Raw genomic sequence first — 22,052 nt, forward strand, 5'->3', positions numbered from 1 at the left:
CTGTAGTGTTTCTGTAATATAGTTGTTTTCTTTGTCTTTGCCTGTTAGACTAAATACATGAAACCGGAATTGTCCCCCTTTATATTTCATAGATAATAAGATTGATATTTTAATGATATATTGACCGAACTGGAAATGTCTCCGGTTTTCATTTCAGAAATCTGGTCACCTTATTTTAAAATCACTTTTTTTTAGGTGGGGGATTTCTCCCACAATATCTGTATATCTAAAAAAGTAGCAAAACGGATTTTATATTTTGAGAAAAAAAATGATCTGGTTTGGGGTATGCACCTCGTGTAAAGTGTGATGTATTATGCATTTTTCTGAGGGGTGTTTTTGAACAGGCATTTTATTTGACGCATACTCCCTGCAGATGAGCGGGGAAAACCCCGTCGCAGGCTTGGAAAGCCCTCTTCTCATGATCCGCCATTAGTAGGAGACCGGTGGTAAGATCGTGCTCTCTATTTTAAGCAATTATTTACTACAATAACGACATTGTAGATCGTGTTTTAGCTGATATAGTTGTACTTACAACACTGTCGTTCTTGTGTACAGGTGGATTGATCGCCAAGATGCAGATTTTCGTCAAAACCCTCACGGGGAAGACTATAACCCTCGAGGTGGGTACTTCGGATTTGGTGTAGCGCTTCCTGCCTCTAATAGCGGCGCATGCATTATTTAGCAAACTAGCTGGCTAGGTAACAATTAAATCAGCCTATAGTGCGTTATAGCAATTCACCAGATATAAACACCGTTGCAAGTTTCCTCATCTTTATTGGATAGTAGTTGTTAATAGCCTACCAGAACTTTCCGACTTGGTAACCGGTCTTTTATTCTGAACTGCAAGCTAGTTGGCTACCGGTAGCTAACTACATTTTAGTAGCATGGCCCTGCGTATACACGTGTAAATGACCGGTACAGCTCGGCAACTTCTTAGCTATCTAATAACATCGTCTGCTTTAATGTAGATGAGTCATTTATTGTCATTTGGCTGGTAGTTAGGTCATCAATACCCTGGGAATGAGTTGTCTTGGAACTGTTTTGTCTTCTTGATAGCCACGTTAGCTACTGTTTCAAGACAGGTTTTTCTAATATTATATGCAGGTTGAGCCTTCAGACACCATTGAAAATGTCAAGGCCAAAATCCAAGACAAAGAAGGTAACTGCACTTTTTAACGATTTTATCCTCGTCATCCTTGGAATTGCTTGAAGTGGCTGCATGAAAGATTGAACTCACCCTCTTGTCTCTCCAGGTATCCCTCCCGATCAGCAGAGGTTGATCTTTGCTGGTAAGCAGCTGGAGGATGGACGCACACTGTCCGACTACAACATTCAGAAGGTGAGCTGACATTTTCACCTTGGTAAACATTTGACAATCCTACACTTTAGTAAATGTGTTGCAGAAAATAGAATACACCACTGAAGTCCACAACACCATTCCTGTAGACAAGGGGTTCTCAGCCTTGCTTTTATCTTAAAATGTTTCCGGTCATATCTAAAAGTAATGCATGCTGAATTTTGGTCAAAGTATGACATTTCAAAATGTTTTAATGTAACATATATTGCCATCAGGAATTATTGTTTGGTAGATTAGATACGGACACCATTGTTTCTCAGCAGTGTTTAATTTGACATTTTACTTTTTTAGCAGATTCACTTATCCAGAGCTATTATGGTTAAGTGCCTTACTCAAGGGCACATCGCCATTTTTCACATAGATGGCTTTGGTTACTGGCCCAACGCTCTTAACCGCTAGGCTACCTGCCGACTCATTGTATTGCTATTTTCTCTGTATTTTAGTTCATTCTGGGACAGCTGTGAATATACTTATGTTTATATTTGAATTTCTCATAACATATTTGAATTTCTCACAACAATAATAATACAGCCCAAATAAGTATTTATTCTTAGAATGTCATTTGCAGCATTGACCACTGAAGCCATAGCCATTTGTTGGTCTTTCTGGCTGAACTGAATTGCTTTTTCTTGCAGGAGTCCACTCTGCATTTGGTGCTGAGACTCCGTGGGGGTGCCAAAAAGAGGAAGAAGAAGTCCTACACCACTCCCAAAAAGAACAAGCACAAGAGGAAGAAGGTCAAGCTCGCAGTGCTGAAGTACTACAAGGTAAATGCGCTGGATCACAACCTGACCCATTTCCTTGATTGCTGATAACTAGTCTATAGTAGATAACAAAAAAAGTCTGGAATGCCAATTTGGCTGTCTACTGCCACTAGTCTCTAGTGCAGTGGATCTTAAACTTTTTCAGCTAGAGACCCAAATTATAAATTGACCGGCCTCTCGTGGCCCATATTTTCCTTTGACCTAAATTAAGTACTATTATAAGATTCATTTTCATAACTCGACCCCCTCGCATGCCCAGGGCACACTTTGGGTCCTGACTAGAGGTCGGCCGTTTAATCGGAATGGCCGATTAGCCTGTTATACCCCATCCCGGGAGCGTAATCATCAGTGGACCCTAATTAGCATAACGCGACGCACATAAATATTCCTAGTCATGAAAATCACAAGTGAAATATATTGAAACACAGCTTAGCCTTTTGTTAATCACCCTGTCATCTCAGATTTTCAAAATATGCTTTACAGCCAAAGCAAGACAAGCATTTGTGTAAGTTTATCGATAGCATAGCATTATGTTCAGCTAGCAGCAGGTAACTTGGTCACAAATCAGAAAAGCAATCAAATTAAATCGCTTACCTTTGATGAGCTTAGGATGTTTTCACTCACGAGACTCCCAGTTAGATAGCAAATGTTCCCTTTTCCCCCAAATATTATTTTTGTAGGCAAAATAGCTCCGTTTGTTCTTCACGTTTGGCTGAGAAATGGACCGGAAATTGCGGTCACGAAAACGGCGAAAAATTCCAAATTAGCTCCATAATATAGTCATGGCAAACGTTGTTTATAATCAATCCTCAAGGTGTTTTTCAAATATCTGTTCGACAATATATCCACCGGGACAATTGGTTTTTCAGTAGGACCGATTGCAAAAATGGCTACCTCTGTATTTTACGCGAGAATCACTCAGTCATCAGGTGACCACTTAAACAATGTAGCCGCTTACGCTTATTCTTCAACATAAAAGCGCAAAACTACGTAACAATGCTGTAGACACCTTGGGAACACATAGAAAAAGTAATCTGGTTGATAGCCCATTCACTGCTCAATAGGGACGCATCGGAACGCAGAGCTTTCAAAACACGAGTCACTTCCGGATTGGATTTTTCTCAGGCTTTCGCCTGCAATATCAGTTCTGTTATACTCAGACAATATTTTTAGTTTTGGAAACTTTAGTGTTTTCTATTGTAAGCTGTCAATTATATGCATATTCTAGAATCTTGTCCTGACAAAATAGCCCGTTTACTTTGGGAACGTTATTTTTCCAAAAATGAAAATACTGCCCCCTTGTTACAAGAGGTTAATTAGGGCCGATTTCAAGTTTTCATAACAATTGGAAACCGGTATTTAATCTTTATTTAACTAGGCAAGTTAGTTTCAATGACGGCCTAGGAACGGTGGGTTAACTGCCTCGTTCAGGGGCAGAACGACAGATTCTCAGACAGATTCTCACCGTGTCAGCTCGGGGGATTCAATCTTGCAACCTTACATTTAACTAGTCCAACGCTATAACCACCTGCCTCTCGTTGCACTTCACAAGGAGCCTGTTACGAATGCAGTAAGGTAAGTTGCTAGCTAGCATTAACCTTAACTTATAAAAATCAATCATAATCACTAACTACACACATGGTTGATGATATTACTAGTTTGTCTAGCGTGTCCTGCATTGCATATAATCTGACTGAGCATACAAGTATCTGACTGAACGGTGGTAGGCAGCAGCAGGCTCGTAAGCATTCATTCAAACAACACTTTCGTGCGTTTTGCCAGCAGCTCGTCGTTGTGCGTCAAGCATTGCATTGTTTATGACTTCAAGCCTATCAACTCCCGAGATTAGGCTCGTGTAACTGATGTGAAATGGCTAGCTAGTTAGCAAACGTCACTCGCTCTGAGACTTGGAGTAGTTGTTCCCCTTGCGCTGCATGGGTAACGTTGCTTCGAGGGTGGCTGTTGTCGTTGTGTTCCTGGTTTGAGCCCAGGGAGGAGCGAGGAGAGGGACGGATGCTATACTGTTACACTGGCAATACTAAAGTGCCTATAAGAACATCCAATAGTCAAAGGTTAATGAAATACAAATGGTATAGCGGGAAATAGTCCATTAATTCCTATAATAACTACAACTTAAAACTTCTTAACTGAGAATATTGAAGGCTCATGTTAAAAGGAACCACCAGCTTTCATATGTTCTGAGCAAGGAACTTAAACGTTAGCTTTCTTACATGGCACTTTTACTTTCTTCTCGCATTATTTGAGGCTAAATTGATTTTATTGTTGTATTATATTAAGTTAAAATAAGTGTTCATTCAGTATTGTTGTAATTGTCATTATTACAAAGACTTTTTGTCGTCCGGTATCTGCATTTTTTGGTATCGGCTTTGAAAAATCATAATTGGTCGACCTCCAGTCCTGACCCATTGTTTAAAAATCCTTAGTCTAGTGAATGGAGCAAGCATTTGTTTTGTAGACATTTGTTAATGGCTCCAGAAGCCATTTTTAAATATAACTATTTAAAAAATCTTAGATACATAGGCCATGTTTATTAGGCATAAACAAAGCTAATTTTAAATGAATATTCAGACTTACTGTGGTGTCAAATTCCTTGTCATCACACCTCATTAAGATAGAATTGGTTTTCTGTTGCAAAACATTTGCTGTTGTGCTCTACTGAACACAGCAGCCACTGTCTCATTTGTGTGTGTTGTTATACTTATGGCTTCCATGGTGTATCTTCAGGTTGATGAAAATGGCAAGATCCACCGTCTGCGTCGTGAGTGTCCAGCTGAAGAGTGTGGTGCTGGTGTGTTCATGGCCAGCCACTTCGATAGGCACTATTGTGGCAAGTGCTGCCTCACTTACTGCTTCAACAAGCCAGAGGACAAGTAAACCAATGGAATGGACTAAATAAAATGTTTCAATCACCGAGGGCTTGATTCCTATTTTTTTCACACTGGATATGAATGAGATGGGTAACCAATATCACATTTACATTTAAGTCATTTAGCAGACGCTCTTATCCAGAGCGACTTGGATTATTATTACCAGGGTTACAAGTAGTTATTGGTTTAAGCATTAGCATTTTCTAAATATGGTCCTGGTGTGGGCATATTTTAAATTGAACCTTTATTCTTAACTGACTTGCTTCGTTAAATAAGTTATTGTTTACAATGATGGCCTACCGGGAAACTGGGTTGTTCAGGGGCAGAATGCCAGATATTTACCTTGTCAGCTCGGGGATTTGATCTAGCAACCTATCAGTTACTGGCCCAACGCTCTTAACCACTAGGCTACCTACTGCCCATTGGTTGTTTATGAACTGAACTTTGTTCTTTCTGAAGTACAGTGACTTCAGAAAGTATTCACAACCCACAATGGGTGAAGGGGGCAAAGGCACTGCATCTGTGCAAGAGGTGTCACTGCAAACCCTGGTTCGATTACAGGCTGCAACACAACCAGTCATGAGTGGGCGGTGCACAATTGGCCCAGTGTTGGGGTTTGGCAGTATTTGTTAAAATATATATATTTGCAGATGTAATTTACACAAGTATTAACATCCTTTTGCTATGACACTCTAAATTGAACTCTGGCACATACAATTTGATTGTCCTTGATGTCGTTACAACTTCATTGGACATTATTTAGAAAGGAACACCTGTATAAAGGTCCCGATGTTGACAGTGCATGTCAGAGCAGAAACTATACAATGAAGTCCAAGAAACTCAGTTCTCAGAATTGATGGTGTATCTGGGGAAGGGTATAAAACCATATCCCTGGGAAACTGAAAAAATATGGAAGTACCAAGATTGCATAGAGTTTACCAAATTGGGCAAGAATGACCTTGGACGCCTCCCTGACCAACAACCCCATACACGCTCTTGACAGTGCTGAGGTGGTTGAAACCAGCCAGAACAGCACTTCACCAATCTGGGCTTTATGGGAGAGTGGCCAGACAGAAACCACTCCAGAGGAAAAGGGCATGTGAACGACAGCATAAGGCAAAAGATTGGTCTAATGAGACGAACTCTGGCCTGAATTGAAAGCGCGGTCTGGAGAAACCCTAGCCCTTCATTAAGACAAAGTTACACAACATTGGGTTAGTGTTCCCACACGGTCATATCTCGATGTTACAGCGCTTGTTTACGGAAAACACGAGGTGACCACCTGTGCTAATTAGCTGTCTAGCATGCTCCGAACACCTGTGTAAGTGTAGCTTCGTTGGAGGCACCCATAGCTGTATGGAACTGTGAAAAAACTGCTACATTATTTAATGAATCGTTTTTATTTGAAAGATTCTTTCTCGCTGATGAGTGATAAGGGCAAGGGCGCAACTTCGGTTTTTGTAGTTTTTGGGGGGGCATCTAAAGCTAATGTCCTGCATTTTTACCCAATCTAATATGACCCTTCGAGCCGTGTCTATTTAGAACAACAAAAAGCAAAACATGCCCAGTCATCAAGAAAGGTAAGAGATGATTAAATGTTTTTTCCAAATAGGTTACATGTCATTAAACGGCAAAAAAACCTACATGGAGCCAGACATGGGCCTAACTCCATGCCCAAACCTGACGCGCTCGCAAATTGATTTGGTCCCCCCACACCAGAAGCGTTCATGACATGCAGGTTGCAATATCAAAACAAACTGAACCAAATGTATTAATTTGGGGGACAGGTCGAAAAGCATGAAACATTTATGCCAATTTAGCTAGCTTGCAGTTGTCAAATAATTTGTCCTATTTAGATTGCTAGCTAATTTGTCCTGGGATATACACATATATTTGACCTGAAATACAAGATTTGGGACCACTACTCCGACAATTAATCCACACATAAAACGGTCAACCAAATCATTTCTCGTAATCTCTCCTCCTTCCAGTCTTTTTCTTATTTAGACTTAATATGGCGATTGGCAACTAACTTTCATAAGGTGTATTATCAAATCAAATGTTGTTAGTCACATGCGCCGAAAATACAACAGTTGTAGGTAGACCTTACAGTGAAACGCTTACTTACGAGCCCGTAACCAGTTTTAAAAAATACGGATAAGAAATAAAAGTAACAAGTAATTTAAAGAGCAGCTGTAAAATAACAATAGGGAGACTAGACTATTACCACAACCGACCTCAGTTCATCTTTCAATAACCCATGTGTGTATAACCAATGAGGAGATGGCACGTGGCCATATGCTTCTAAGTGTGTTCTAGGCCACAAATAGAAGCAACTTCTATTTTCGCGCCTGGCAACACAAACGTTCATTGACGCTTGTGAGTAGTGTGGGTGCAATGATTGAATAACGTTAATGTGTACATTTATTTTGCGATGCAAGCAGTGTGGTCAGCATGTAAGAAGGAACGAAAATGAATAATTTCAAGGCTATAGTCTACAAAGAAATACATTATGAAGCATTTGCGAGTGCAACACACTACGCTGGTAGCGACATAAAGCCCTTGTCATTTAAACATTTCGTTGTATTAAATAATTAGTCTATAAATTGCGCATATAGGCTGTGACTTAGAATTAAATACAAATTAAACTAACAATGATTCATTAGTGCCTTTGAATTAATTTTAAGAATTCATTTTTAGAAACACAAGTTTGGTCTTTGCCTTCAGGCTCATGCGATGGTGAGCAGGCCAACAGGGGAGAATACCCTCTCCACACTTGCAGAGCCACTGGGGATGCTCAACACCTTTTTGCCACTCTTGCCAGGCTGGGCAGAGATGCAGTTGTTTATTTTTCTATAGGTAGGCCTAAAAGGTTTTAGACAAAATAACCTAATCAAAACAGAAAGCTCCTTGAACGTGGGAATATGCAAGGCCTATTGTATAGATAGAACAAAAATGAATGAAACGTTTAAGAGATCAGATTTTTCTGTTCTTTTAGCATCTGCACGTAGTACGTATCTTGAGTGGCACAGCATTCTAAGGCACTGCAGTGCTAGAGGTGTCATTACAGACCCGGGTTCGATCCCGGGCTCTATCACAACCGGCCGTGATCGGGAGTCCCATAGGGCGGTACACAAATGGCCCAGCGTCGTCCGGGTTAAGGGAGGGCTTGACCGGGGTAGGCCGTTCATTGTAAATAAGAATTTGTTCTTAACTGACTTGACTAGTTAAATAAAATAAAAAGTATACCATCATGCTTTCGGGATACGTGTCTTTTCAGATTCCACAATGATTATTTAATTGTGAACACTATCACTGCACTCCCTCTCTTGCTCGTGGTCTTCATCTTTGTAAGTCACCTTGATTTAGCATGTGTGTTTTATCTATTTCTTTATGAAAATATTTAGCGAACTCCATAACAGTAATTCAAGCAAGGGGCTAAGGGCTTCAGCAGCACACAGTAGACTACACATGCATGCTGGGCTAGGCATGCCCTGAGCTCGTGAAGCGAGCACAATTGGAGCGGCGAGAAGGCCGATTACTTCAGCCTTTGGCAATCTCGCTCCGTGCTCCAGTCAAATTGGGCACTCCGCTCCGCTGACATACTCTGGGACGAACCGCCTACACACCCGACCCCCACCAGTCTAATCAATAACTCAACTCTCACCACAACACATTTTCCCACATATATTTCTCCCCTTGGGAAAGGTTTGGAAACAAAAGTTAAAAAAAAATACAAATAACTTTGTCATACTGTATTCCATATAAGGCATCCAGACCTTATGGAAGTTGCCCAGTATACCCTTTAATCTTTTAATAAATCAAATCTAGTGATACAAAACTTAAAATTCCTGCCACACATTGTGACATTGTGGGAGGATACCCAACCTTCCAATTAATGGCAATGCATTTCTTAGCCAAAATAAATGTTCTTCTGATATTTCCAAGCAAACAAAAACAGGGAAAAGGGAGACTCTGTAAACATGCAGAGATGTTCTTTGCCATAATTCTGTCAGCCTTCACAAACCATAATGTATTTTTTTTTTTTTAAATTTGACCTTTATTTAACCAGGCAAGTCAGTTAAGAACACATTCTTATTTTCAATGACGGCCTGGGAACAGTGGGTTAACTGCCTGTTCAGGGGCAGAACGACAGATTTGTACCTTGTCAGCTCGGGGGTTTGAACTCGCAACCTTCCGGTTACTAGTCCAACGCTCTAACCACTAGGCTACGCTGCCGCCCCATGTATGCAAATACAGTGAGCTCCAAAAGTATTGGTAGTGACACATTTTTTGATGTTTTGGCTCTGTAGTTTAGCACTATGGATTTTAAATGATACAATGACTGAGGTTAAAGTACAGACTGTCAGCTTTCATTTGAGAGTATTTTCATCCGTATTGGGTGAACCAGGCACAGCTCATCACCCGTCTAACACCCTCCCTACCGTGAAGCATGGTGGTGGCAGCATTATGCTATCGTGATGTTTTTCAGCGGCAGGAACTGGGAGACTGGTAAGGATAGAGGGAACAATGAATGGAGCCAAATAAGGCAAATCCTTGATGAGAACCTGCTTCAGTGCTAACAACAGACTATGGAAAATATTTACGATCCAACAAGACAATGACCCCAACCCCCTTTGCTGCTTTAACAACCTCCATTCCTTTTTGAAGGCTTTCTACCCGATGGAACATTGCTGCGGGGACTTGCATCCATTCTGCCACAACAGCATTAGTGAGGTCGAGCACTGATGTTGGGCGATTAGGCCTAGATCACAGTCGGTGTTCCAATTCATCCCAAAGGTGTTCGATGGGGTTGAGGTCAGGGCTCTGTGCAGGCCAGTCAAGTTTTTCCACACCGATCTTGACAAACCATTTCTGTATGGACCTCGCTTTGTGCATGGAGGCATTGTCATGCTGAAACAGGAAAGGCCTTTCCCCAAACTGTTGCCACAACGTTGGAAGCACAATCATCTGGAACGTGGACAGTGTAGCGTTAAGATTTCCATTCACTGGAACTAAGGAGCCTAACCCGAACCATGAAAAACTTTACAGTTGGCACTATGCATTCGGGCAGGTAGAGTCCTCCTGGCATCCGCCATACCCAGATTAATCCGTTGGACTGCCAGATGGTGAAGCATGACTTATCACTCCAGAGAACACATTCCACTGCTCCAGAGTCCAATGGCGACGAGCTTTACACCACTCCAGCCGACACTTTTTGCGCATGATGATCTTAGGCTTGTGTGCGGCTGCTCGGCCATGGAAACCCATTTCATGAAGCTCCCGACAAACAGTCGAGGGCATTCCGACCGGGAACAGGCGATTTTTACGCGCTTGAGCACTCAGCGGAAGTGGCCTACCACTTCGGGGCTGAGTCGTTGTTGCTCCTAGACCTTCCACTTCACAATAACAACACTTACAGTTGACCGGCGCAGCTCTAGCAAGACAGAAATTTGAGAAACGGACTAATTTGAAGTGGTGTCCAAATACTTGCGTGACACAGTGCATTCAGAAAGTATTCAGACCCCTTGACTTTTTCAAATTTTGTTACGTCAACTTTATTCTAAAATTGATTAAATAGTTTTTTCCTCACCAATGTACACACAATACCCCACAATGACAAAGCAAAAAAACTGAAATGACATTTACATAACTATTCAGACCCTTTGCTCAGTACTTTGTTGAAGCACCTTTGGCAGAAATTAGAGCCTAGAGTCTTCTTTGACACTACAAGCTTGGCACACCTCTATTTGGGGAGAATCTGCCATTATTTTCTGCAGATCCCCTCAAGCTCGTTGGATGGGTAGTGTCGCTGCACAGATATTTTCAGGTCTCTCCAGAGCTGTTGGAAGGTGAGTTCAAGCCCGGTCTCTGGCTGACTGTGCCACTGAAGGACATTCAGAGACTTGTCCCGAAGCCACTCCTGCGTTGTCTTGGCTATGTGCTTAGGGTCGTTGTCCCGTTGGAAGGTGAACCTTCGCCCCCAGTCTGAGGTCCTGAGCACTCTGGAGCTAGTTTTCATCAACGATCTCTCTGTACTTTGCTCTGTTCATCTTTCCCTCAATCCTAACTAGTCTCCCAGTCCCTGCTGCTGAAAAACATACCAACAGCATGATGCTGCCACCACCATGCTTCACCGTAGGGATGGTGCCAGGTTTCCTCCAGACGTGTCACTTGGCATTCAGGCCAAAGAGTTCAATCGTGGTTTCATGCGACCAGAGAAACTTGTTTCTCGTGATCTGAGAATCCTTTAGGTGCCTTTTGGCAAACTCCAAGCGGGCTGTCGTGCCTTTTACTGAGGAGCGGTTTCCGTCTGGCCACTCTACCATAAAGGCCTAATTGGTGGAGTGCTGCAGAGATGGTTGTCCTTCTGGAAGGTTCTCCCATCTCCACAGAGGAACTCTGGAGCTCTGTCAGAGTGACCATTGGGTTCTTGATCACCTCACAGACCAAGGCCCTTCTCCCTTGATTGATCAGTTTGGTCAGGCTGCCAGCTCTAGGAAGACTCTTGGTGGTTCCAAATTTCTTCCATTTAAGAATGATGGAGGCCACTGTGTTCTTGGGGACCTTCAATGCTGTAGAAATGTTTTGGTTCCCTTCCTCAGATCTGGACTTAATCCTGTCTCGGAGCTCTACGGACAATTCCTTAGATCTCATGGCTTGGTTTTTGCTCTGACATGCACTGTCAACTGTGGGACCTTATATAGACAGGTGTGTGCCTTTCCAAATCATGTCCAATCAATTGAATTTACCACAGGTGGACACCAAGTCAGAGAAACATCAAGGATGATCAATGGAAACAGGATGCACCTAAGCTCAATTTCGAGTCTCATAACAAAGGGTTAGAATAATTATGGAAATAAGGTATTTCTTTTTTTGTCTTGATAAATTTGCTAAAATTTCTAAAACCTGTTTTCGCTTTGTCATTATGGAGTATTGTTTGAAGATTGAGGAAAAATAAATTCTAGGCAGAATTGCAAAGAAAAAGCCATATCTCAGACTGGTCAACAAAAATACATTTATAAAATGGGCAAAAGAACACAGACACTGGACATGGGGAACCCTGCCTAGAAGGCCAGCCAGCATCCCAGAGTCGTCTTTTCACTCAGTTGTGCACCAGGGGCCTCTTTCTATTCTGGTTAGAGCCATTTTGCATTGTTCTGTGAAGAGAGAAGTGTACAGCGTTGTGCGAGATCCTCAGTTTCTTGGCAATTTCTCGCATGGAATAGCCTTCATTTCTCAGAACAAGAATAGACTGACGAGTTTCAGAAGAAAGTGCTTTGTTTCTGGCCCTTTTGAACCTGTAATCGAACCAGCTGATACTTGAGATATTCAACTAGTCTAAAGAAGGCCAGTTTTATTGCTTCTTTAATGAGAACAACAGTTTTTAGCTGTGCTAACATAATTGCAAAAGGGTTTTCTAATAATCAATTAGCCTTTTAAAATGATACACTTGGATTAGCTATCACAACATACCATTGGAACACAGGAGTGATAGTTGCTGATAATGGGCCTCTGTACGCCTATGTTTATATTCCATTCAAAATCATCAGTTTCCAGCTACAGGAACAATGTCTACACATTAACAATGTCTACACTGTATTGCTGATCAATTTGATGTTATTTTAAATTGACAAAAATGTGCTTTTGTTTTTTAACAAAGACATTTCTAAGTGACCCCAAACTTTTGAACGGTAGTGTATAACCCTTTTTTGGTTACTACATGATTCCATATGTATTATTTCATAGTTTTGATGTCTTCACTATTATTCTTCAAGGTAGAAAATAGTACAAATAAAGAAACTCAAATGAGTAGGTGTGTCCAAACTTTTGACTGGTACTATATACAGTTGAAGTCACAAGTTAATACCTAGGATAGGATAAGTAATCCTTCTCACCCCCCTTTTAAGATTTAGATGCACTATTGTAAAGTGACTGTTCCACTGGATGTCATAAGGTGAATGCACCAATTTGTAAGTCGCTCTGGATAAGAGCGTCTGCTAAATGACTTAAATGTAAATGTAAGTTTACATACACCTTAGCCAAATACATTTAAACTCAGTTTTTCACAATTACTGACATTTAAGCCTAGTAAACATTCCCTTTCTTAGGTCATTTAGGATCACCACTTTATTTTAAACATGTGAAATGTCAGAATAATAATTGAGAGAATTATTTATTTCAGCTTTTATTTATTTCATCACATTCCCAGTGGGTCAGAAGTTTACATACACTCAATTAGTATTTGGTAGCATTGCCTTTAAATTGGTTAACTTGGGTCAAACGTTTCGGGTAGCCTTCCACAAGCTTCCCACAATACGTTGGGAGAATTTTGGCCCATTCCTCCTGACAGCTGGTGTAACTGAGTCAGGTTTGCAGGCCTCCTTGCTCGCACATGCTTTTTCAGTTCTGTCCACACATTTTCTATAGGATTGAAGTCAGGTCTTTGTGATGGCCACTCCAATACCTTGACATTGGTTTCCTTAAGCCATTTTGACACAACTTTCGAATTATGCTTGGGGTCATTGTCCATTTGGAAGACCCATTTGAGACCAAGCTTTAACTTCCTGAATGATGTCTTGAGAGCTTGCTTCAATATAACCACATACTTTTTCTTCATGATGCCATCTATTTTGTGAAGTGCACCAGTCCCTCCTGCAGCAAAGCACCCCCACAACATAATGCTGCCACACCCGTGCTTCACGGTTGGGATGGTGTTTTGTCGGCTTGCAAGCCTCCCCCTTTTTCCTCCAAACATAAGTTTGCAAACCGTAGTCTGGCTTTTTTATGCCGGTTTTGGAGCAGTGGCTTCTTCCTTGCTGAGCGGCCTTTCAGGTTATGTCAATATAGGACTCGTTTTACTGTGGATATAGATACATTTCTACCCGTTTCCTCCAGCATTTTCACAAGGTCCTTTGCTGTTGTTCTGGGATTGATTTGCACTTTTTGCACCAAAGTACGTTCATCTCTAGGAGACAGAACGCGTGTTTTTCCTGAGTGGAATGACGGCTGCGTGGTCCCATGGTGTTTATACTTGTGTACTATTGTTTTTACAGATGAATGTGGTACCTTCAGGCGTTTGGAAATTGCTCCCAAGGATGAACCAGACTTGTGGAGGTCTAAAATTTTGTTCTGAGGGCTTGGCTGATTTCTTTTGATTTTCCCATGATGTCAAGTAAAGAGGCACTGAGCACACAGGTAGGTACACCTTCAATTGACTCAAATGATGTCAACTACCCTATCAGAAGCTTCTAAAGCCATTAAATCATTTTCTGGAGTTTCCCAAGCTGTTGAAAGGCACAGTCAACTTAGTGTATGTAAACTTCTGACCCACTGGAATTGTGATATGTAAACAATTGTTGGAAAAATGACTTGTGTCATGCACAAAGTAGATATCCAAACAGACTTGCCAAAACTATAGTTTGTTAATACATTTGAACTGGTTGAATAGCGAGTTTTAATGACTCCAACCTAGGTGTATTTAAACTACCGACTTCAACTGTGTGTGTGTGTGTGTGTGTGTGTGTGTGTGTGTGTGTGTGTGATCTCCATAGAAAAACTATTTGCAGTAGAATGGCCTTACTGAAGAGCTCAGTGACTTTCAACATGGCACCGTCATAGGATGCCACTTTTCCAACAAGTCAGTTCATCGAATTTCTGCCCTGCTCGAGCTGCCCCTGTCAACTGTAAGTGCTGTTATTTTGAAATGGAAATGTCTAGGAGCAACAACTGGTCAGCCACGAAGTGGTAGGCCACACAAACTCACAGAACGGGACGGCCGATTGCTGAAGCACGTTGCGCGTAAAGATCCCCTGTCCTCGGTTGCAACACTCACTACAGAGTTCCAAACTGCCTCTGGAAGCAAAGTCAGCACAGTAACTTTTTGTTGGGAGCTTCATGAAATTAGTTTCCATGGCCGAGCAGCCGAACACACGCCTAAGATCACCATGTGCAATGCCAAGCATTGTCTGGAGTGGTGTAAAGCTCGCCGCCATTGGACCCTAGAGTAGTGGAAATTGTTTATTTGACTTCCCTTTGACACTGTGGTTTTATACATTTGCTTGAAGACTCTGCTCTTTGTCGATATAGTCCTGAGCATCAACCATGGCCGTCTGAAGGTCTTTGGTCAGAGATACTACATAGCTATCATAAGTACTAATCTCTCGGTCATTCAGGATGTTTTTGTACAATGCATCGACAGGGAGACGTGGAACACTACCTTACATCAAATAAAATGGAGGATAACCAGTGGTCTCATGTACATCAAGGTCTGAAGCCGTTGCGGCCAGTTGTGCTTCACATAGACGGGAGAACATGGATCATGTTTCCCAGCATTCTGTTAAAACCCTCGATGCTGCCGTTACCCAGGGGGTGATAAGGCGTTGTGGGACTTCTTGACACCAGACACTTTCAAGAGCTGACTTATCAACTGAACCTCAAATGAAGCATCTTGGTCAGAATTAATTCTCTCAGGGAACCCATAAATGCAGAAGTACTTGTCCCAAAGTTGCTTCGCCACTTGTTTTGCAGACTGATCATGTCAAGGGAATGCTTGGGCTAACCTGGTACAATTATCTGTGACAAGTAGTACATTAACTGACTTGTTTTGTTGTTAGAATCTTCTGCAGACCAGAAGTCAATGCACATAATCTCCTAAAGGCGCAGAGGTTTTAATACTCAGTGAGGGGCTCTTCCTTCAGGATCAGCTGTTTTACGGATGACATATCGGGGAGACTGACACATGTCGTCCTTGACATCTCTGTCGATGTGGGGCCAGACTCAAGCTCCTTAAATGCCCTTGATGACCTGCACTGTAATGGATGCCTTGTAAGACCTCAGACTTTAATTGGTCAGGAACGACAAACTGGTGTCTCTTCTTAGAAATTTGATCTTTTGACACTTGATAGAGAATGTGTGAGGGATCAGCCGGATCAAGTGGTCCGACTGCGCCCTCTCTTGATGGGCTCACTTGAGGTCAATTGACAAATTTTGTTTGTACTCACTTAATGTGCAGAATTAAGGGGCAGAGGGAGGCTGAGTGAACACGAGCCGGAGGCTACAGCGAATTCCAATACACTATGATTCCCTGTTATATGTTCGTATCAAGCTATTGGTTTTGCATTTAGTCCCAACTGATGGTTATTTTTAATTTTTTTTGTACAGCCATTACCCTGGCCTTTGTTTGTACTGCCCCGGGTAGAGTTGAAAGAAAACCACCCAATACAGTTTCCTTTTTATTGAAGTCACATCTCTGCGTCTCATTTCGCGCTGTCCCGCTTAGGATTTTGTCCGTGAATAGGTACGGCCTTTCACACGTTGTCAGTTTTTCCTAGTGCTTGAGGTACCTGAGGATCATCACAGACTCCTTGGCCTTTTCTCTTGTGGAGGGACGTCGGCCTCGCTCAACATAATAAATCACCCGAGAGGACGGTGTCGCCCAGCTGTCCATCATGTAGCTCTCTCTCAGTGAGCACAGGTAAGGGATCCCCATTAGGCATCACCAATTGGGGAAGGTGCTGTAGCACATCCATGCCACGTGACCTGGCACCTCACTCCCACAAACTGTGTGTCAAGGATCGCGGAGACCTCGTCTTTGGAGAAGGACTGTTTTTTGGTACACTCTGACATGTGGAGCTTCTGCTCGCCACCAAGGCTGCAGACATACGGGTCACGGCACCAGTGTAACTAAGCTGTTTGGCTGGTAAGATGGATGACTGACATAGGACTTGCTTTTGGGTCTTATTTATTCCTGGAAGACAGACACAACATATGAATGTCTTCACAAATGCACAAGGATCACTGCAAACATGACAGGTTCTCCAGCATAGGAAAAGGTTTGTCCGCTGGAGAACATCAGCATTATACCAGATCTGCAGTGACACCTTTAACCACTAGGATGCTCATTCAACACTGGTAGACTACTTAATTTAGGTGAAACTCGCATATAACCAAGACTACATTTTTAACTCTCTTACACCAGGCCCCTTAGTTACAATGAAGGGAAATCTTAATGCAACAGCATACAATGACATTCTAGGCGATTCTGTGCTTCCAACGTTGTGGCAACAGTTGGTATGTAATAAGCTGGAAATACAGGCCCAAGTGTTGTTGTTCAGTAGGTTGCTCCAATTGGGGGAAGGGTGGTAGGGTTGGAGGGTAATCAAGGACATGTATATATATATAAATAAATGCAAGCTATGTATTTATGTGTGTGTATATATATTTGCAAAAAATATACATAGGGGATTGGAAGTAAGCAGACATTTACATTGATGGAAGCTACAATCTATCTGCAATATTAAAGCTGATCTACCCCCTTAATTAAAAAAATAATAATATTCATAAAAAAATAAGTTTGGGGTAGGCCCTTTCCTGTTTCAGCATGACAATGCCACTGTGCACAAAGCAAGGTGAATGGAGAACTTTTTAAAAACTTTTAATCAAGTATGAAAATTGGGTACCATTTCCATCACTGTTGCACTGTTGGAGCTCGGAACACAAGCATTTCGCTACACCCGCAATAACATCTGCTAAATATGTGTATGAGACCAACACAATTTGATATTACTTTCGCTTTGGTCTTCCAGCAAATGTGGGAGGAAACGTTGCAAAAAAACCGCTCTAACTGCGACGTGAATAGACTACAATCAGCAGCCACCCGCATAGAATGCGCTCATAAATTCACTGCTACTCACAGAATGTTTGATATCTCAAGTTATGATGCTGCGTGCACTTCATCAAATGCTTGCAGTTGAACAACCAATATGCGCGACTTTGGTTATTTTCCTGAGTTTGATCCAGACTGTTGTCACATGCAGCAAAACCACACCACGAAATGAATTGAATCTGACCGAGGACCACTCTTTTGAGCGAACCACGGTGCGTTGTTTAATGCTCTTCCGAGTGCGGATAGTGTACACACCGTTCCAAACGAACCGAACTATTGGGGTAAATGCACCAGAGTTCAGAAAAACCATACAAAACAATGTGTGAATGGCCCATATAATTCAGTCACTCACCCTATATAAATCTATGATCAATCCGGGATCATGTTAGAATTTGTGCTTTTTCAAATGTGTAGAAAGTTTCAGTTTTCCAGCTAATTTCCTGCAATTCTACCCATTTAGCCATGGGGTGGAGACATTTTTGCAGTATTAAAGCTAAATTCCTGCGATTTTGCACATTTGTAATGACTTATGTCACTATGATATGAGTGAGAATGACAAACAATCAATGAATGGAGGTCCCCTGGGCTACATTAACAAATAAACAAACAATTGTTAGCTGGCATGGCTAATTGAGTGACTGTCAGCGACTGACATAAGAGAAAACTGCTGATGCAAAACCATTTTGAGACCCAGACTGAGTTCCACTAAAAAAATATACAACATTTGGTTGGGGGCCTGAAGTGACCGCTTATGTCGCTTATGCCTGGAACCACCCCTGGGTTTAAGGTAGAAAATATAATTATCCTGCATGTCAGAGAATCAAATCTTCAATTTCATACATTTATCATGTGTTCCCTCACATCTCTTATATTTGGCTTCAGTTCATTGTTCCCTCTGATTTATGCTAGGGTTGCATTACATTTTTTTTGTCTAAAGTGGCCTCCTGTGCTGATCTATAAACAGTCTAGGTGAAAGCAGTAGGATAGATGCCAACTGGGAATATTATTTTACATTGCAGTGCAGATGAAACAAGAAAAGGAGATGAAGCCATTTTAGACTTGAGATATCAGAGTAACATATGTCCTCCTGTAATGTATTTTTCTCCCTTAGGTATTCACCCTGAAAGAGATGATGCCGGGCCTCCCGAGTGGCGCAGCGGTCTAAGGCACTGCAGTGCTAGAGGTGTCACTACAGATCCAGGTTCGAGGTCAGGCTGTGTCGCAGCCGCCTGCGACCCATGAGCCGACGCATTTGCCCTGGCGCCGTCCGGGTTAGGGGAGAGTTTGGCTGGCCGGGATGTCCTTGTCCATTGCTCTCTATCGACTCCTGTGGCGGGGCGGGCACAGTGCACGCTGACACGGTTGCCAATTGGACAGTGTTTGCTCCAACACATTGGTGCGGCTGGCTTCCAGGTTAAGCAAGCAATGTGTCAAGAAGCAGGCGCTGCTTCTTTGGTCGTGTTTCGGAGGATGCATAGCTTTCGACCATGGCCTCTCCCGAGTCCGTACGGGAGTTGCAACAATGGGGCAAGACTAACTACAAATTGTAGAAAAGGGGGTAAAAAGTACAAAAAAAAAATATTTCCTCAAGAGTGGAGAAGTCATCAATAACCTCTTCCTGATAGACAAGGGTCTGTCCCATTGATTGTCTGGTCAACCTTAACAGCCAGTCTAAGAATCTAGGATTGGGCAGTGGCAACCTGTGCTACGCTATGGTGGAAAAACTAAAAAGGTGGGCCACGGCTGTGCCACTGCCCTGGAACTATTCTGTGACAAGGACCAGAGCGTCAAATTGTCCTGGACAGCGACCTCGTCAACATAGGCCATGAGCGTGCACGTCCATCCTATTACCAATGCTTCCATTATGGGACTAAAGCTAGAGGATCTTACATTTTTAAAGGACACAGGACATGAACCAGTTCTTCAGAGCTTTAACTAGTAAATACCTTGAAATTAACACACTATCCTGGCAGACTGTGTTTTGTCTTGGTACAAGGATTTTTTTTCGAAGTTATTTACCTTTGTGCCTTTCAACCTTAGGTGAAAATTGTAATAATGCCCATTTCTCTAACTTTTGGGACAGAATAAGGTCTGGAGAGTCCTTATTTTCTATGGGCAAGAGAGCAGTCTTGATTGTTGGTTATATGTGGATGGTTGATAGACAATGTAGTAGTGATTATGGTGGTTGCATCCTCGTATCTCCCTCCGCAAGATCTAGTCATTTACACCTTTGACACAATTACTGCAGACACGGAACATTGATTATCCACTCATATCCCCCCCAAAAAACCTGGTTATACTCTGGTGTATACCTCCTTATCCCGCAGACTACACCATTGAGTGGCCAAAGTATCCGTTTTATGTAGGATAATGGTTAACTCAAGCTTTGTCGATCCAGTAAATGGACATCTGCACAACCCCCGTTCATCACTTGTGTTCCATAAAGCTTTGACTGGGATATTTCTATTCGTTATATAAAAGCAATATCAGATTAATTTAAAGATGATTTGCATTCGTCTGTCCATAGAAATCATGACATTACTTTGGTCCAATATCCCAACAACTTTAGCTGGTGAGATTTCCTGATTCCATAAACGCAGACAAAAATAAATCATTCATCAGGGGAAGAATAGATGACTTGAGGTTCACAGTCCTTTTATATGATGAAGATGAAATGACACAGGATTCTTCTGTAATTTTTATCACAAATGGATTTATGTAAAAGTGAAAAAGGAAATGAACACTAGGTCATCATCACAGACAGAAATGTGATAGTAGCCACATACATACTGTAGACATATACAAAGCTGTGCCATTCAGCTCACACAACCTTCATGATTGGATTGTATGTCAATCACAGTTGGCATGGCTTCCCACGAGTCATTTTGGCATTTCAGAGGAACACAACTTAAAACAATCGTCCATTCTGATTGGAAGAAAAGCATGTTGATTGCTCCATGCACATTGTGGTTGACCTTGTTCTGTGCCCACATGCATTTTTTTCCCTTCTGTGCAGATTGTTGAATGTAGACATCAGTTGTTCCTCAGAAAGATGCTGCATGTATATGCTCATTTACAAAAAAAAGTATAATTAGCATCAATTGGCAGACAGAAAAAATCCAGCTGATTCAAAGTCACACAAGGAATCTTCAGGGTCTAGTTTAAGTTCACCCATTTGGCTTTGCGTGAACATTGGCACTAACAGTATGTCCGTGTAGAGTGCATGTTAGCAGTCTGTCACACCATAGCAGTGCAATTTACCAGAAAGTCAGTTATAGAAAAACTATTGTTGCCACATGCTGCGTCTTAAGTTTTATTTCCTTGATTCAAGGAGAAAAAAATATGTTTACTTTTCTTTATTGAAGCTTTGATTTTTTGTTTAAAAAAAAAATAATATATAAAGATACATTATTTTTGTTTTACACAATCTTTTTTCACACTGAAGACCATCTCAGTAGATCAACTTTTAAATGGCTTCAGAGTCAGACAGACAGCTTGAAGGTCACTTTTCTCTCTGAGTTGGAGGCAGACAGAAGAGTGAAGAAAGAAGAGGACAGAAAAAGAGGTTAGCGGCAGATGACATCAGAGAAGAGGATGAACATATATATATGGACACACTGGAAAGCAGTCTACATGCATTGACAGGGATGGGTTTCAGCTGCTTGACCCACAATCCATGCAGCACTGCAGATAAGCTCACAAAGGGATCACAACCTCCTATAGAGCCAGCAGTGTTTTTTCCTGAATACCAGCAGAGAAAAGAAAAAGCAGCTATAAACAGGTTACATTGAGGAACAGGGAGGGAGTGTAGCAGGTCAGGACCTCCTGTTATTAGGGACGCCATGCAGACCAGGCTCCATTCATGTGCCCTTTACAACACCAGCATAGCATAGCAAGCATGAACAGGATGGGACATCTGTTAAGCCACCGGGTTACCATGGAGCCCCCCCCCCCGGACTCAGAGCAGCACTCACCACTTGAACTCATAACGGTAGCCGATGAGTAATGTTTAGGAGCTTTGTTGCTCCCCACTGCTTTTTGACTTTCTGCGCTCTTGTAACACTTCCACATCTGCAGAACAAAGGCATGTCATATTACATCGGAATAATGTCCGAAGTTAGTTTATACACAAGATAAATACAATAAAACTATTTCAAATGGCAAATACATAAAGCAGAAATAAAAATCTAACATTACTACTCCTACGAGTGCTTTCTGTCCTTGAATATAACTTAATATTTAAAAAAATATATATATTCATAACCTAAAATGTGTTATCGTGCAATTGGAATTTGTATTGTGGCCATGAGTATTCAAGAGTGTACCCAGATCCAATACCATGACAACCAAGAGTAGAGGAATCTTCATTCACAAAA

The 22,052-nt window shown here is 41.8% G+C and overlaps 2 protein-coding genes and 1 long non-coding RNA gene across 10 annotated transcripts in view; 2 read left to right on the plus strand and 1 right to left on the minus strand.

Moving 5' to 3' along the window:
• Nucleotides 1-363: 363 nt before the first annotated feature.
• LOC118399391 (ubiquitin-40S ribosomal protein S27a-like) lies at nucleotides 364-5,051 on the plus strand. The gene is made up of 6 exons (XM_035795454.2): nucleotides 364-446; nucleotides 556-620; nucleotides 1,105-1,159; nucleotides 1,254-1,339; nucleotides 1,993-2,124; nucleotides 4,867-5,051. Exons 2-6 carry the CDS (start codon nucleotides 573-575, stop codon nucleotides 5,014-5,016), a joined length of 471 nt encoding a protein of 156 aa, XP_035651347.1. The 5' UTR covers nucleotides 364-446; nucleotides 556-572; the 3' UTR covers nucleotides 5,017-5,051.
• A 910-nt stretch (nucleotides 5,052-5,961) lies between these two features.
• LOC127910670 (uncharacterized) lies at nucleotides 5,962-20,302 on the plus strand. The gene is made up of 4 exons (XR_008075722.1): nucleotides 5,962-6,589; nucleotides 14,066-14,207; nucleotides 14,564-14,695; nucleotides 18,788-20,302. It is a non-coding gene; the product is annotated as an uncharacterized LOC127910670 (long non-coding RNA).
• Nucleotides 20,303-20,361: 59 nt separating this feature from the next.
• LOC118361204 (girdin-like) overlaps nucleotides 20,362-22,052 on the minus strand; it is an 89,325-nt gene continuing 87,634 nt past the window's right edge. For 6 of the 8 annotated variants that reach the window (XM_052475321.1, XM_052475300.1, XM_052475322.1 and 3 more), the window contains one exon: nucleotides 20,362-21,747. In XM_052475321.1, coding sequence (XP_052331281.1) covers nucleotides 21,686-21,747 — 62 coding nt within the window. In that variant the 3' untranslated portion in view covers nucleotides 20,362-21,685. The remainder of the gene's footprint in view (nucleotides 21,748-22,052) is intronic. The other 2 variants (XM_052475302.1, XM_052475301.1) reach the window with 2 other exon arrangements.

This window comes from Oncorhynchus keta, chromosome 2 (genome assembly GCF_023373465.1).
Source record: "Oncorhynchus keta strain PuntledgeMale-10-30-2019 chromosome 2, Oket_V2, whole genome shotgun sequence".
NCBI classification, from domain to species: domain Eukaryota; kingdom Metazoa; phylum Chordata; class Actinopteri; order Salmoniformes; family Salmonidae; genus Oncorhynchus; species Oncorhynchus keta.